At 42.3% G+C, this 17,941-nt stretch overlaps 1 protein-coding gene across 1 annotated transcript in view; it reads right to left on the reverse strand.

Moving 5' to 3' along the window:
- The window catches only part of FAT3 (FAT atypical cadherin 3), a 768,910-nt gene that overhangs the window by 209,358 nt on the left and 541,611 nt on the right, over positions 1–17,941 (reverse strand). Inside the window, exon 4 of the mRNA XM_053561979.1 lies at positions 16,800–16,861. Within this exon, the coding sequence (XP_053417954.1) occupies positions 16,800–16,861 (62 nt within the window). The remainder of the gene's footprint in view (positions 1–16,799; positions 16,862–17,941) is intronic.

Genomic DNA, 17,941 nt, shown 5'->3' on the forward strand with positions numbered 1-17,941 from the left:
AAACTGGTTAATAGCCTTCACGGCTCAAGGAGTAGGGTGCCGGCCCCATATACCGGAGGTGGCAAGTTCAAACCCGGCCCCAGTCAAAAACTACAAAAAATAAAAAATAAATAAAATAAATAAATAAAAAGATAAATTACATTTTTAAAATGTAGACTAGTTGCCCCATAAGCCATAAATGAGATACAAGAAAAAGTTAAAAATTTTGTCAGATAACCTCAACGTCTCTATTTTTTTTTTGTAGAGACAGAGTCTCACTTTAGGGCCCTCGGTAGAGTGCCGTGGCCTCACACAGCTCACAGCAACCTCCAATTTCTGGGCTTAAGCGATTCTCTTGCCTCAGCCTCCCGAGTAGCTGGGACTACAGGCGCCCGCCACAACGCCCGGCTATTTTTTGGTTGCAGTTTGGCCGGGGCTGGGTTTGAACCTGTCGCCCTTGGTATATGGGGCCGGCGCCTTACTGACTGAGCCACAGGCGCCGCCCTCAATGTCTCTATTTTTTAAAGAATAAAAATAAAATAACCATGACCAGAGTTTCTAGAACAATTTGGTATTTCATTTCATAAATGGTTCGTTCATTCATTCATTCAACTAAATAGTTCCAGAGGGCCTCTTAGAAGCCAGAAACTGTGTCAATGTCAAGGATACCAAGGATATTATTGATATTAAAACTACCTGTGGATAGTTTCTATTAAGACAGGGGGAAAATGCAACCTCACAGGAGAAAATATGTAGAAACTGCCAGATAGTCCAAAGTGCAGTGATAACTGAATTAGGCCGAGGGGCAAACTGGTTTGTCCTGATAAAACTCTTGTTCCAGGTCCTTTTTCTGTTTCTGTTCCAACGTCTGTCATGGACCAAGTTGGTGAGAGCTATTTATCAATAATTATCATAGATCTAAAATTTGCTTTACTTTTCTCCTTTTTTTGTGTGTGTTAGGGGATTGTGACGTGGAGGCCTGGAGGGCAGAGATCAGAAAAGTCAGTACACTGAGCCACCGAATCTTGGTGTGGGAAGTAAAGTTTTTCTGCTTTTTAATGAATTCTTGGACAACCCGATGGCTTTGCTCCAAAAGTGTCCTGCTGGAGTGGAGGATTACCTTACATGGGTCATTACACTTCCAAGCTTTAAGCCTCAGAATGAGCATTAAATTAAAATTCCCTGCACCTAGTCGGCAGAACATTGTGACACTCAAAAGATGTGAAAGTACTAAATGAATTCTGAGCAATAATATTATCACCATTGCATAGTTATTGAGTTCAACAGGGTGCTAAGCCCTGTACAGACAGATAATACAAGTAGTCTATTAAAAAAACAGCAATAGTCTTAAAAGAACTCTCCCATTCATCTGCTTCAGGGATAGACATGGTAACAAGAGTTGTTAGAAATAGTCTCCTCTTTTCAAAGTATCCTCAAGTTCTTTATGCTTTTGTTTGACTTGAAAGTGGCCGATTTTCTACAGTTACCATTTATGTATGTGGCCAAGTCTCCCAATTTCAGAATTACCATAAGAATGCTGTGGGCATTAAACTGAAGAACTTCATCCCTTTGCAACTGGAAATTATAAACTGAGTTTTCTGGGAAATCTTAAATAAATTGTTTGTAAAATATGATATACAAACTATTATGTTTTTGATCCAACTGGGAAAATACGCACTTTCAAAATAAATAATATTGGTTCTTCTTAACTTGTCTTCAATGTTCTGAAAAGTCCAACATGTGAATCCCCAAACAATTTAAATAGTTGAGTTTTAAATTAAAGAGTGCAACTATGGAAAGTGAAAGCACAGTGCACATTTCCTATTTTTAAATAAATCTATATACAAAGAGAGAAGTTAGAGCAGAGTACAAGTAAGAACCAATATGCATGTGGTTGAGCACAAGGAGTAACTTTGCATATTCAGAAATTAATTGAGTTTCAGAAGCCTGACTTACTTTATTTAAATGCCAGCCCATCAGGGTTAAGAAAAAAAAGATGAACACTTTAGAGAAAATGGGTTATAAACTGTCATTGTTGAGTTTAGTGTTCTGACAACTTTGCAAGTAACTACAATGTAATTTCCCAAGTTGGTAGCTAAAATAATGGAACATCTGGATGCCACTGAAATGCATGACAGTCAAGGAGAGAACAGAAAGGCAGTGGGAACAATGCTTTTCCCTTTGCTTACAATTCTTTGCAGTTTGGAACTTGTACTCCAAACGTCAGTTGTGGCAGTCAAGGGAAGCTGCTTGCTTGAAGATTCACCTATCATTCCTGAGATCCTCGAGCCCATCTTGGGACCTACTTATCTCTCCCAGCAGCTGTGATTTCTACCAGCTTTCCTTCTTACTCTGCTAGGTCAGACCCGAGGCCAGACCAGCTGGTGAAGTGGTAAGCAGTGTGCACTGTTACACGTAAAATAAGCTGGGACAGGCCTGTGCAAATATACATCTCTCCAGATAACACCATTTATTAGTAACTGAAGAGGAGTCATCCGTTCTGTCCTGTGGAAAGTAACCCTACTATGTGACATGATGAAGTTAAACCGTCAGAGGTCCAGCCACGTTGGTCTTCCCAGCTGGCAGCCCCATGGATTCCCTTCCCTGGTTTCCCACCTGGTCTTCTCATCGGTCAGGTGTCCACTTTGTACTTATGTCCTTTCAAATATGTGGGCACAGAACTAGGCAGGTGAGGCTCCCCCCAGAGGAGCACAAACTGTAAAGCCCAGTTAAGATCATTTTCCCTCCTCTGTCTACACATCTGAAGAGACAAGGTAAGAACCTTTTTTCCATTCACTGCAGCCAATACTTAAAGAGTCTAATCAGCATAAACTCAGTGCCAGGAAGAAAACAAAAATAGTTACAGTGGACCTTGTAATCTATGGTCTCTCAACGGACTCGTAATCATGAATTATATATTTCTTTACATTTTTATCCTCAAAAAGGGATATTTCATAGACGCATATTATTTTTCTTGCCCTCCCTCGTTGAAAACCACATTTCAAGGTTGTCTGAAAGTGGAGTTCCTCTGACCGTGGAGATGACTTGTTCTTGGCATGCTCACTAGAGCCGTTTTTCAGAGTCCCTCTTACTTGAGGCTTCAAGTTAGTCCTGCTGGGGCTGGTGCGCGTGTGGAGGAATGGAAGGCTGCTCTCCTTTCTCCTGGTGCTACTTGCATCGTCTGACAGGATCTTGCTTTTAAACAGGGGAAAGCATATGTGCCCCCTCACAGACATGTCAAGCCTCAGCTACAGTTTGGTTTGGATCCTTTCCGCCCTTTTACACTGCAGTTTGTCACCAGCAGAGAATGCAGAAAGCGGGGCCAAACGCCAGCGCTGCATGAACGCCCCCATTTGGCAAACAATTACCCAGAATTTCAATTTGGGATTTTAAATAACACACCATCCAGTAGACTTCTAAGGTCCTTTTTTAGCTCTGAAATTTTATGATTCTGTAAGATTGACTAGTACTTTTGTGAAAAGATGCTTATACCATTTTGCCTTTAATGAGAAAAGGTTATAAGGTAGAATATTAATTGACACTGGAAGAGATGGAATAGTTCATATTTGTGGGCAACCTGTTCAGATGTCTAAGGTTACAGAATTAGGTTGCACGTTGAGGTTTCTAATATAATTTCCCACGTGACATGAATTAATATGTACTAGGTTTTTTTCCCAAAATATTTCAGCGATATTTATATAAAACTTTTCTTACACTGTATCATTTTTCCTTCAAGAAGTGAATGCTCTAAGGTGGATATTGCAACTCTAGCCAAGACGTGGATTTAAGCTTCTATTTGCGTGCAGTGGGATCAAGTGTCTGAAGCCATCTGCTAAATTACATTCGGTGAGTTCGGGGGTCTTTCAGCTGATCCACAGGAAGAAAAGAGGGTTATTAAATGGCCCAAAAGTGGGAGCAAACCAAAGTGAGGATGGCAGGTGTGGAAGCTGGGCTGTACTGTGCCGTCCTCCAGAAAAAGCGACAGGTGGTCCTCTACTATAAATCCTACCATGGATTGCTATTTAATGAGACCCCATGCAATGAAAAAAAAAATAGCATATTGAATGTAAATTTATTTATACAGAAAAATACTCTGGCTTGGCACCCGTAGCTCAGTGGTTACGGTGCCAGCCACATACACCAGGGCTGGCGGGTTTGAACCTGGCCGGGGCCTGCTAAACAACAATGACAACTACAATCAAAAAAAAAAATAGCTGAGTGTTGTGGCGGGTGCCTGTAGTCCCAGCAACTTGGGAGGCTGAGGCAAGAGAATGGCTTAAGCCCAAGAGTTGGAGGTTGCTGTGAGTTGTGATGCCATGGCACTCTACCCAGGGTGACATAGTGAGACTATGTCTCAAAAAAACAAACAAACAAAAAAAAAAAAACAACAAAAAAAGAAAAGCATCCATTCTAGGTTCATAAACAAAAAATGTTATTTAAAATAATATGTACAGAATTATTATAATGTTTAGAAAATTTTATGTGAGATTATATGAAATATATGCGTGTATATACATAAATGCCAAAAAGTTTCTGAATAATTACATGCCAAAATGTGAAAAGTGATCATCATTGCAGAGGGGAAGTTATGGTTGCTATCAAATTTTTATTTGCTGATTTTTACGTCTTTTTCTCTCTTTCTTTTGTTTACAATGAACGTGTATTATATTTTATATATTTCTCATGTATCACTAGTTACAGGTTTCTAATTATCTTATCATTAGAAATAGTGGCATCACAAAAATGGAGAAGCATGAATCCTATGTACTCAATCTTGATATGAGGACAATTAATGACAATTAAGGTTATGGGGGGGGAAGCAGAAAGAGGGATGGAGGGAGGAGGGTGGGGCCTTAGTGTGTGTCACACTTTATGGGGGCAAGACATGATTGCAAGAGGGACTTTACCTAACAATTGCAATCAGTGTAACTGGCTTATTGTACCCTCAATGAATCCCCAACAATAAAAAAAAAAATAAAAAAAAAAAGAAATAGTGGCATTTAAAAAAATCCTACCATAGGCAATTTGCAACTTCTTTTTTTTTTTTTTTTTTGTAGAGACAGAGTCTCACTTTATGGCCCTCAGTAGAGTGCCATGGCATCACACAGCTCACAGCAACCTCCAACTCCTGGGCTTAAGCGATTCTCTTGCCTCAGCCTCCCGAGTAGCTGGGACTACAGGTGCCCGCCACAATGCCCGGCTAGGCAATTTGCAACTTCTAAAAGAGGATTTTTGGAATAGCTTCTAATTCTCTCCCTTTTGCTGAGGTATACACACACCTACTTTAAAACATGAGAAACTGATGTCACTCTTCCTTACATGCTGACGTCCTTGTGGTATGACAGGAACTTTTAAATCACTTGCTTCTGGAAGCATGAGTTTTGAAGAGGGGTAAATGGGATTTTTGCACGTATCAAAACACACGTCTTGAGTCTGTCAGAGCTATGTACGAAGAGATTTGTAATTCTTCAGAGGCCGAGCAAGCATGTCCCGGCTACTGCTGATGGAGACAGAACAACGTCTCTCGTTGTAAAAATGCTAAATGAAAACTGCAATCAGGTTGTCCAGCTGGAGCCGAACAAGTGCATGGCGCTAATCCCTGCAGACCTTGAGAGTGTCTGCTTGTATTTTGTCTTACTGCGGGCGAGGCTATCACGTTGTTTTAAATTTAACTGCAGCCTTTTTAACTTCTTCACGTAATGAAAGGAGAAGGCCTAACCTTAGGCCTTCAAGGTTATAAAGTTGAGACTTTGCCAAACTTATGTGAGGGAGCCTCCTCTAAGCCAGGAAGAGAAAAACTCAGTCATTTGGTTTCCAGTGGGGGGTCAAAAGTTGCTTTCACATAGTTCAATTTAAAAACAAAGTAAGAATAAATTGAGTCCCTCTTTATGTGGAAAAAGTCAGAAGACATTCTGGATTGGTCGGAAGCCCTCTCTACTCAAACTGGTTGCCTACTTTAAAGTGCTTGTCTTTGTCAAGCTTCTTAAGAGGGCTAATGAGTACTTATACATTTTTAAAAATACTGACCTTTTCCCATTGTATTTGAAAGTAGTCACCTAAAAGTAGATTTTATCTCAATTACATAACAGCAAAGTATTCATTAGCTTGGAGCTTAGCCCCACATCCAATTGTAAGATTTATCAGCATCTTTAAAAGTCTATAGCGTGGCATGCCAAGAATTATAACAGGATACCTCATGAAAAATCTAAAATGTTCCTTCTGAATGATGTATTTATGACCTTCTGAGGAGGATAGATTTCAGTAGGTAAATGTGATTTAGGAACTGCTTTTAGGCTCCAAACACAAGCTGAGGTTGGCAAGTGGCCCCGGCCCAGGTGAGAGGGAGAGACAGTGGGGTGAGGGGGTGAGGCCCGTTCCTATCCTGCATGTCAGCTGATGCCCCAAGAGCCCTGCGCACCTCAGGCCAAGGCCTCTTCTGCGTGTTTAACTCTCTTTCTGGGCATCTTGGGACAGATCAATGAACCCTTTGAAGCATGGATTACCTGGTATGTGGGTTACCTGGAACCCTAAATTTCAACTCCAACAACATTCCCGGAGAGCCCAGTATGTCCTCAGCATGGGTCTAGGTGCTGAGGTGCAACTCTGAGGAATGCTCCTCTGCCCTGGCTGTCCCTCCTACTGGTCACCGTCCCCAGAGGCAAGGCCAGGAAGAAGGAAGATGTAGCACTTCTGTGCAGCTCATCTGGCAGCTCTCTAAGAGAGCTGAGAACACCCTGAGCAGAAGTGGCACTGGACACCACCAAGAGCAACGAGAGTTGAAGTAGGACGTTTGTTGCTGATATTAACCAGGCCACGAGTCACCTACACGGAGAATTTCCTGAACGCTCATACATATTTCTATGTAACAACTGAGGTTTTGTCATCTGAATGAAACACAAAAAAATTCCCATTAGGTATTTAAATATTAAATATACACACTGACTCTTAAGAGACCCTGTTGAGGCTGGAAATGATGGTCTGGGAGGACTCGGGTAGGGTCTCAGCCAAGAGCCATCTCCACACCCATCCCTGTCTGAACCCAGTGAAGGAGGGAACCCATTAACAATGGAACACAGTTTAAAGCCTTTAAGGGAAAGCTTGGGGTTAGTGACAAAGCTGGGTAGGTTTGGAGATCACCGACCCAGGGAAATTAGCTGTACAAACATCCTAATCTCAAGCTGTCCCATCCTAGTCTCAAGACTAATTTATGGAGTTCCTAGATTTGGGTGAATACTACCACTCTGCCACTGGACCTTGGATGCCTTAGTCTCCAACTCAGTTTCTGGGTTAGAAAGCCAGAGAGAGGGACAGATCCAAGCAGAGAGCCCCTGGGCTTTCTTCATAGGCCAGACCCATGGGTGACCCATTAGCCTATCTTTAAAGAATGAGCTATTCCAACTTAACATGGGTACAGTCTATTTCCATGGAGGCTGGTCAATGGGAGCTGATAAGTCTCTGAAATGTGGGGCTCCTCTTCCAGAAATTAATTAATATTCTTTAGATTGCATAGTCTGTTCCAAGAACTTCTCTAAGCTCATTCATAGTTGCTATCTTATTAAAGCATCATAGGTATATTCATAAGTATATGAATCAAATTATAAATACAATGCATCATATCATGGTCTAAGTACTCAGAATTTTGTCACAAGAAGATTGTTTCAGGAATCAGGAAAAATTTTAAGCTTCTAATCCTAACAGCTAGCTTATCCTGAACACAGTATGTGCAGTGCACAAGTAACGTGTTAATCCTTACAAAATCCTATAAAGAAGGTTATTATTGTCCCATTTTTATAGGTGAGGAAATTAAGGTTTAGATTAGGTGATTTGGCACAAGGTTACACAGACAGTGAGTGGCTACGTCTGTTTCAAAATCCTGTGCTTTAAGCATCTCGACTACATTTACAGTGCAGGATTATTTTGATATAAACCTTAAAGAGACTATCACAACGGGGACATTGTGATAGAGTTTTATTTTTCACTAAGTCTTACGGAATAAATTGTGTGAAATACAATCCAAAAAATAACTAAATTTATTACACTTTTTTTTTCAATTTTGAAGAAACTGATCGTATTCGTTTGACTACCAACCTATCGCATTTTCCTTGTCTCCGACATCCAGACCCTCCTGATGTATTTTTGCTATAGTATGCTACATCCGAATGCTGACAACCCTCTCCGCATTTCAGTGAACCAGTCTTGCCACAAAATAAATGAGGTTGGTAACCCCTGATTTGCCACAAGAGCAAGTCACTGGAAAGGTCTTGAAACAGCAGCTCATTTGAGCAAAGCTGCCCGTCCACTGCAGGAGGAAGCAAACCCAAGTAGTTCTTCCTGATCATTAACAGAAACACTTGAGTTGAATCTCACGTCCTAAACCTGCTGCCATTACGTGTTTTATACTCCTACAGACAGACTTGGAGCGTTCGAATGGGTCATCCGCATCTGGGGTTAGGCACGGGCTTCTGTGGTTTCTGAAGGGCCCAGATGAAATTACACTGGACAGATCATTCTGCAGCTCAGAGAGTGCATAGCACAAAATAAGCTAGGAAAATGACACAAAGGAAAGAGAGAAAAGGAGCCATATAAGCAAAGGGCAGAGGATCTATTTACCATCCTTGCACCAGGGGAAGAAGCCAGAATGGGCTCCGGGCGTGGCATTCACAGCTGAGAGTTCTCTTGATTTTTCAGAGCCATGTAGGAAGCTTTGCATCCCTTTTCTGAGAAGGGCTAAGCCATTGGTGCAAAACTAACCCTACTGGCTAACAGGGCCTCTCCCTTGATGCCCCAGAACCCAACCAGAGCTTGAGGACATTACAACTGCTTAGCCTGGAAGACTTGAAGAGCAAGATAGAAGCACATTCAGAAACCATTCACAAGTGCAAACAAAGCAGGGCCTCAGCTCCCTGTGGCCTGTGTGCAAAGCTCAGCAAGCTGTGACCTGCCCGGAGCAATAATCAGCCGAGCAGGGTGAGTGAGCAGAGCTGTCCGAGCCCCACATTTCCATTTCTGGGCTGAGCCGCCATGTGGAAGAACCTCCCCAGCTCCAAGAGAACAGGTTTCATCTACTGTCGCTCTACTAGTTAGTGTCAGATAGATGGGAGAACAAAACAAACACAAGTTTTCAAAAACAGGTCAATTAGAGGTGGCTATTTATGGAATCAAAGACTTTTTTCCCCCCAGACAATTCTCCTAGTGTAGAAGTGTCTGCATACAAATTATTAACCTGGAGGTTAACCAGGGGCACAGATTAGCAAAATTGAAAAGTAAAGAATTAGTGCTCAGGAAACAGCAGACAAAATGCCTGTGAAACTCCATGAAATCCAAGGACCAAAGCCCCCTTCCTTCACTGGGTTCAGACAGGCAAGAGACTGTGTGGAGATGGCTCTTGGCTGAGATCCTACCCGAGTCCTCCCGGGCCATCATTTCCAGCTCAACACGGTCTCTTAAGAGTCAGCCACAAGGGTGGCACCTGTGGCTCAAAGGAGTGGGTGCCGGCCCCATATGCTGGAGGTGTCAGGTTCAAACCCAGCCCTGGCCCCAAACTACAAAATAATAATAATAAAAAAGAGTCAGCCACAGGCTCATTTCTCATTTTGTTATGGGCCTCAAAGGCACATTTTGAAATGATGTGGTGTAAAGAGGAGACAAGAAACTCCTTCCATTCTACAAAATATGTGAATTACTTCATTGTGAGGATATTACAAATTATGAGGACATGTGAGAAAAGAAATCTCCCTTTCTATCAAACATCATTAGAACAGGAGCTCATCGGCTTCCACTGTTAAAAAAAAATGAAAGAATAGTCAACATGTAATATAGAAGGATTTGGAACATAAACCTGATTTTGTTTTAGGGAGGTTTTCTGATGATGCTAGACTGCCTGCTTCGGTACCTGCTGCTGGAAAAGGCTTGTTAAAAGGGACAGGTGGGGCCACAGACTTCCCCCTCTACCCACCCCTGTAAGTGCTGTTCCTCTAATTATCTGCTCATCCCTGGGCATTTTATAAAGTCTTTTTTGAATATGCTAGCTCAGAGAATTGATATTTGCTTTGAAAAGTTTGTTTGTATGTGTCTGATTCAATATTTACCAGTCAAATGGGAAAATTGAGTGGTACATTTGCATTCACACTCCTGAGAATATTGCAAAAAGGATTGTTCTTAAGTGCCTACATCAACCTGGACTGTTCTGTAGAATTAGAAATGCCAACCCTCACTCCTCCCCTAGAGACATTCTACCATCACCATCATCACCACCAGCTCCCTTGTTATCATCATCACTACTTCCACCACATCATCGTCATCACCACTGCCATCACCACCACCATCCCCTTCTCATCACCACCAGCTCCATTATTACATCATCAACACTACCTCCATCCACAACATCATCATCACCACCACCATCCCCTTCTCATCATCACCATCATCATCATCACCACCAGTTCCATTATCACCTCATCAACACTACCTCCATCCACATCATCATCATCACCACTGCCATCATCACCACCATCCCCTTCTCATCATCACCATCACCACCACTACCAGACCCTTTTTACCACCACCATCATCACAACCACCAACATCACCACTAGTCCTATCATCACTGTGCTACCACCACCACCTCCACCGGGGCACCACCATTGTCACTGCCTCTGTCACCACCACCACAACCACTCCTTGGAGTACCAGCAGCCATCCTTGACTAGTCTACTAATAGGAGAATGAGAAAAGAAGATTTGATTTGCCACATTTCACAGATGATGGATATTTAGAGCCTTATCTGTTCTATAAAGAGAGGAAGACCGATCGTGGATAACTATGGAGGGGATGTATGACCTTGGATCTCTCACCTCTCCCTTCTAGGTCACAGAGTCTGCATCTATATAATTGGAGAGAACAGTTTGGAAGGTATGAATGAAACACAGCTCCTTGATGCTAAGACAGCCGCTAACCAAAGCAGCTCCCTTTATGATCTACAGAGTTAAGTACTCTAGTAGACCTTAGTGTGAAAGTCAAAGGAAAAAACATCCACTGGGGAAAACACGCAAACTCCAGTAACAAAACCTTGGTACCTGGCCCAACGCCAAACCTCGAACAGGCATTTGAAAGCCTTTAAGAAGGGAAGGAAAAACAGAAAGAGTGAATTTCCATTAAGTTTATTGACGTTGCTATAATAAGAATGTTAACTAAGGCCAGAACAGAGGTGGTCGTGAAGACAGAATGGAAGAAACGGGTGAGAGGAGGTCAGCTGCATTTATTGGGTATGGTTGCTCTCCCGGCATCTCTGGAACAAGAATTTTTTGACTATCTTTCCTTCCAAGGCTGATGTTTGCAACATGCTGCTTTTTTATACCATTTTTTTTGAGGGCTTACTGATAGTCCTGTGGAGTTTTTTGAGGGTGGCAGAAAGGACCTAATATAAGAAACTTCCATTTTTCTTAGAGTTAATTTATGAAAATGTGGACTGTTGAATGGTTGAAATGGGCCTGCAGCTCTTCTCCACCAAAAATTATCATCATTTTAAAAGCAGATGCTTAGCAGAGTAAGAAACCACTTAGGATGTACACTCAGAAGAAATCGATTTGCATCCTAGGGCAAGAGGAAATGTTATAAAAACTTACTGAGGAGCAGTATTTTTTTCCCCCTCAGAAACTAAAACTAGAAAAAGAATTTCAGACAGGAGGGAAAAACAGTCAACATGAGTTTTATCTCGCAGAGGACGACGGATGAGTTTGTTAAATGGACAGATACTAAATAATAAGCATTCCTGCCGCGCTAGGGTACCTGCTGTAATGGGTTTTGGTTTCTGTGCCAGCTTCCCCATAAAATCTCACCACGTTCCCTGGGCTGCTCCAACTTGTGTGCACACGTACAACATGATTTCTCATCGTCTGTCTCCGTGCTGGCTGCTGGGGCCTTGTCATCTGTTTTGATTTGCAAATGAAATACTCTCTGTTCTCTTTGGGAGACTTTTATCAGAACCAGCCAGCCCTGAACAGAGAAGCATTTCAAGATCAAAAGGGAGGCAAAATAATATTCTTCAGCAAGCAAGATAAAGATTCACACATAATTAAGCTAGGACTATAGGATTATTTAAGTAGATATATCGTTTAAGAATAATCAAACTGCTCTAAGCTATTCAAACTACTGGAGACAGCACAGAAAAAGAAAGGGGATGAAGAAGGAGTCTGTTGAGGAGGAGAGGAGGGAGCACAGGGAGGCAGCAAGCCCCGGGGAGTGGTTTCTGTGCGTGCCAGGACCTCTGTGTAGTTAATCTATGGGGTAGGTATTACTACCCCCATTATACAGATGAAGGAAAAGAAGACTGAAGTTAATTTAAGTTGGCGAAGCCCAGGCAGATGGAAAAGAGGCGGAGAGCTCCTTCTTTCTGTCTCTAATCCCATCCTTTCTCCTCTGTTAATATCACCCCCTCCATGATCTCATTTAGGAGTGAGGCAAAGGTCTCTCCTGTAATCAGACATCCATGTATTTACTGAGTGTCCCTTACGTCCAGGGAAAGATGGTCTGAGTGCAGAGAAGAGCAAGAGAGTGTGTGGTGACCACACCCACTGGTGATGACATGTGCTGTCTAACAGAGGGGACCAGAGCAGGCTGCACCTGCCATTTCATCTACTCTGTACACTGACCCTAGGGTAGGAATTGTCCCACTGTACAGATGAGGGAAAGGAGCCCCAAAGTGGTTCAGTAGCCCCCATAAGCTCTCTCTGTGAGCTGTACCAGGTAGGACCGAATTTAATAGGCAGACTTGCCCACACAACTTCTCTTCACTACCTTGATAAATCAAGTTTCATGCCCACGGGGAGCTTAAACATCTCATAGGTGAGAAAACAGTCCGGAGAAGTGATTATATTATACGAAAAAGTTAGTACATTTATTCCCTGTTTCACAGCTGCCTTCTCTGGTAATGAAATAATCAGGGCCGGAGTGACAGCCACTATGCTGAAACATTAGTTCACTGTTTAGTTTACGGATCCATTATCAACTCTCTATGCGGGGATTAGTTCCTGTCCCCTCTATAACCATAACTGGGTATCAGGGAAGGTATACGGCTTTGAATCAGCGAGCTAAAAGCTCTGTAGTTTTGCATTTTATGGTAGGCGGAAAAGATCAGGCCAGTATTTTCACATAACAGCCTTCCACACCAGGCAAGAGTTAATCAATACTTAGACTTTACCAAGTACAAGCCGCACTTGTGAATTTGCCTACAGTTCTTTGCTGCTCTTGTTGCTGTAGCAAATCCTTTGGCTTCTAAAAACAACAACCCCTGCTTTATAGTCACAGATTAAGGTGAATACTCACAGACTCAAACCCCCTTATAGCACATACATGGTCAAGCTGAAGATCTTAAATCTATGGACACTGTCAGCAGTACACAGCCAACTGTTTTCTACCCTGGGGGTTAGCAAACTGCACACAGATCATTAATATCACTGTCCTCCTAGTGACCTGTTCAGAAGTGTTCCTGCTATGTAAGTTTCTTTCAAGAATATTCAAGAATTTATTATTCAAGAATAATAAAGAATGTTACTTTATCAGTAAGAAGACAGATGAAATAGAGCCAGAAGGTTAATAAGAGTTTAAGAGGAGTACACAGTTATCTTGACAATTAAAGAATCTCCAGGAGGTTAATTACTCACACCCAGCCCTTACCACTCTCAAAATGGATCAGCAGTTACAAAAATTTGTGTACACAGGACAACAGAGCACTCCATTCTGCACTCTCAATAAAGTTACTTTAATAATTTTTGCAGGGCTAGTTAGAGCAGAATTTGTTCCATGATCCATTTAGAAAAAAAAAAAGGAATTACTGTTGTTCAAACTCTTGCAGCCCTAGTATATAGACCAAAAAAATAATGTGGTCCAGAACTGTAGCGTGTAGAGAGCAAAGCAAGAGCGTGTAAAGTGGGGAGGAGGAGCCGGCTGAGATGCAGCTGGTTTCTGGAAGCCTTAGCTGGAGATTTACTAAATGAAAGGGCACATGGTGGGGGTCCTGGGAGCCGGAAGGGGCAACGGGGTGCGCTGCAGGCCAGGCTGGCACGTTTCGGATGACCTACAGTTTTAAAAATATCCCCTCTTAAGACTTTGGAAAAGCCGGTATGCTGCTTGTTAGCGGGGACCAGGATGGGATTTGAGCTAGACAACAATTCCCTTCTTGACCCACTGCCCTTACCGTCCTTCAAACCACCATCGCCTCTCACCTGGATCTCTAGAATAGCTTTGCCACTTACAGTCCCTGCCCCGACCCAGCAGGGCAGCCAGCCGTCCCTTACGACGGCAGACGCATCCTGGCAGTCACAATCTCCAGCGATCTCTGTGCTCAGGACAGCACGCGGCATCCTGACCACAGCCCTTCATTTGCTTTCCAGCTTGATTCTCCTCCTGCCCTGCTCGGCCTTTATATCGTACTTCACACTGGTCTTCCCAGTGTTTCTTGAACACAATCTTGGCATCATATCGCCAATGCACCAAATCTAAGCTCCTCAAAAAGCCTCCGACAGTCTACTCAGCACTGCCCATTGCCCTCCTTCTGGGCACTGTCCCTGGACTATCTTTTGGTGGCCTCAGGGAGTTTCCCTCTGAAGTTACAGCGCCTGTGCCTTTATCGTGTGCCTCTCCATTCTCCCAGCTCACGCTGTGTCTCCAGCACTAGGGACAGTCCCTGGTACACAGCTGAGTCCAGTGGCTGCCACCAGGGGCTCCTTTGGCATTTCAGATGCCTGGAGCCACCAGTCTTCCTGGAGTGAGGAGAGGAAGCGAAATCTTCAGGAGGGCTCAGGTATTATGTCAGCACGTGATAACAATTAAACCACATGATTACAACTACACTGTCCTGAACCTCTATTTAGCACCAGACCTTGGACCGGATATTTTTATATTTTTATGTCCTAACAACCCTATGAGGTTGTTAATTGTTATGCTATCCTCCTTCCCATGCAGATTATACCAGGTACAACTTGAATATCCTTGATCCAAAAATCCAAAATCTGAAATGCTCCAAAATCAGAAACTTTGAGTGCCATTAGATCCTCCAGTGCTCACTGGAACATTCTGGATTTTGAATTTTCAGTTGCGGGATGCTCAACTGGGTGCAATGCAAATATTCCAAAATCCAAAACGGTCCCAAGCATTTCTGATAAGGGGATACTTCCCCTGTACTGAGAAGTGATGTTTGAGATCCGAATCTGTGTTAGTTCAAAGTACTCAAATGTTACTCCGTACTTAGGTGAGTCTGGAAAGGCTAGGAAGCCGTTAAGAGTTCTTCTACAAAGTGAATTCAAATGCTGGGACAACACTCTTGCCTCATTTCTCTGCCACAGATTCAACCTGTAACGGCACGACCTCCCCTCTCTCCAGGAGAGCGGGTGCTTCAGTGTGAGCAACAGGGCAGTAAGTGATCTCGGCGAGATTCTCCAGCTAGCAAGAGGCCGCCCTGCTTCCTGCTGGAAGGCAGTGGGCTCAGCTATCTCAGAACACAGCCTTTCCAGGCATCCTGGACTCTCCTCCGGAGAAGGAAGACGCACGTAAATATAACCTCAGGTGCTATTAGTTTTGCAAATGTACTCTCATTCCAGACCAGGTAAGTACTGCAGCCCATTAATATGATTTTGAAAATAGAATTATTACAATTACTTTTTGGCAGGCTGAAGTCTTTTATCTTTATGAGATGATAGCAATGTCTTAAAAGGGTTATCATAGTGCTGTGTGATAATGATCGGTTATGATGTGTAATGCTTTAAAAGTTTTGAAAATACTTTGATACAAAATGTAAGGTTTGATCATGGTAGTGGTCCATTGAGGTATAGGGGATGGTAATTATTTGCTAGATTTTGCAGTAGGAGAAACTGAGGCTTCAGGTAATCATCTGGGCTTCCAGGTAATCAGGTCAGGGCAGCTCCAAAAGCAAGGTGTCCAAGGGGTGGGTGTTCTTCAAATAAGTCATCAAGGCGGACCTGACTTAGCAGAGGATACTGGAAGAGATTCTACACAAGATCTGAGCTGTGTGTTTGTGTGTGTGGCAATGTGGATTCCAGTAGGTGTGTGGTTCTTAGGGACTAAAAATCATTTTAGAATCATGGCCACGTTACAAATCCTTAACAAAGTCCTAAGTGCTAAGTACTGTCATATGCCCCATGTCACGCTGTGACACTTGAATCACAGTGTCATACAACTACCAAGACTTCAAGCTTCCCAATAAAGATACGTGATATAGATACAGAAAGAATGTTCTACAAAGCTCTTCCATATCTATTTTCTCATCGTAGGTGGGTTTTTTCCTTGTTCTCTCCAAAAATAATGCTCTTATGCGTTTCTATGGCTGCTGTTTCTGTCCTAATGAATTCTAGGAGACCATTTTATGGTCTCAGGGACAGGCATCTTGGACAGTGATTGCACCAGCACCCACCTCTCCCTCAAGCCTCACCCCAAGATGAGACAAAAGGGGGCTGGCAGACATTTCTCCATCAATGGAGCACTTTCTGTTCCTTCCCCTTTTATGTCTCTGTCCCACTCGGCTCCTGACCTTTCTCTTCTGATTATTGACAAAAGTCTGCGGTGGAGGCAGAGATGTTGGCACATCTCCCAGTGTTCAGCAAAAGGCAAAAGCTTCCCCTCAGTCTTGCTCCGCACAGAATGTCCCAGAAATCTCCAAGTGCCGGACACACTAGTCCCAGAGAAAGGGCTTCATTTTCAAACCCTCTGTTCAAATACACTTCATTAAAGTTCTAGTTTATGTTGAAAGTTAAAGAAGTATAGCAAAGGTCACTTTTGATGAATTCCAGTTCTCTCTTTGAGCTTACCTCCAGAAAATGTTCTGCCTGCTGCTCTCGATCCAGTTTCCTTGAAGTTGTTGTAATCAGACCTGCGTAGAAATGAGAATGATTTGACTTTTAAACATCTAGGCCAAGTAGCTTTCTAAGCATTGGAAACAAGTCCAGTCATTGTGATGAGGAGCAGTCACTTTCCAAACAATCCCTGGGGACAATCAAAATGGTCTCAGGAATTATTCTTAACAGAAAATAAAATTTACAAAGAAAACCTGAAAAAAAATTGTTTCAGCTCAGCTTACCACAGTTGAAGTATAAAAATCACTTTAGGGATATAAACACTCACTAAAGAACCATTGTTTTTCTGATAATGAGGAGTGTCAATGATTCATTGACATATGACTAATATTCTACAGTAGAACCTCATTAAAGATCTTAGAGTTCTTGAACAATTAATAGGTTGTTTATGCTATTAGATTCAGGCTAGCAACAGCACTTTCTTACTTGACTTTTAGACATTTATATAATTTTTGTTATGGGTGAAAAAGAAGGCTATGTCCGGAATAACTACATGTATGTGTAATTATTTCAAATTTAATAACTCTTACACAGCAAAGATCTCATATTCCGAATTCATCATTTTGTTTTATGTCTTTGAATCTTTATATGAAATAAGCTCCACATGGAAAATATTATAAGCCTCTGTCTTTTCTTCCAACGATGTTTTTCATAAATGAATCACCCCTTTGAGTGTAAAGACAAAGAAAAGAAACGGAGAAGACAAAACCTTCAAGGCCTCCAAGCTTATTGCACCAATTTGTCTTTTGCAGGTTTTATTATTCTTATTGTCCAACGGCAATTAGGAGGTCAAATTTATGTTCCATTTCTCAATTCCACAACATCCCTGAAGAGAATACAGGTTGGGGCGCTTCATGGTTATTTTCTGATAGCCAAGGAAAGAACAGAGAAAAACATGAAAAGCTAGCTCCTGATGCTGGCGAGGTAGGTGAGGTACAGAAAAGGTATTTCCCCTTTATAATAATATATTTTCTCCAACTTTAATATCAGGTGTACCCAGATCAAGTAGAATGATTTTGATGTTATTTCTTCTTTTTCTGTTGTCTATAAGATTTAGCATGACCTGCTTTTTGAAATTATCTTTTACTTTTATTTAT

Source organism: Nycticebus coucang, chromosome 14, assembly GCF_027406575.1.
Source record: "Nycticebus coucang isolate mNycCou1 chromosome 14, mNycCou1.pri, whole genome shotgun sequence".
NCBI lineage: Eukaryota > Metazoa > Chordata > Mammalia > Primates > Lorisidae > Nycticebus > Nycticebus coucang.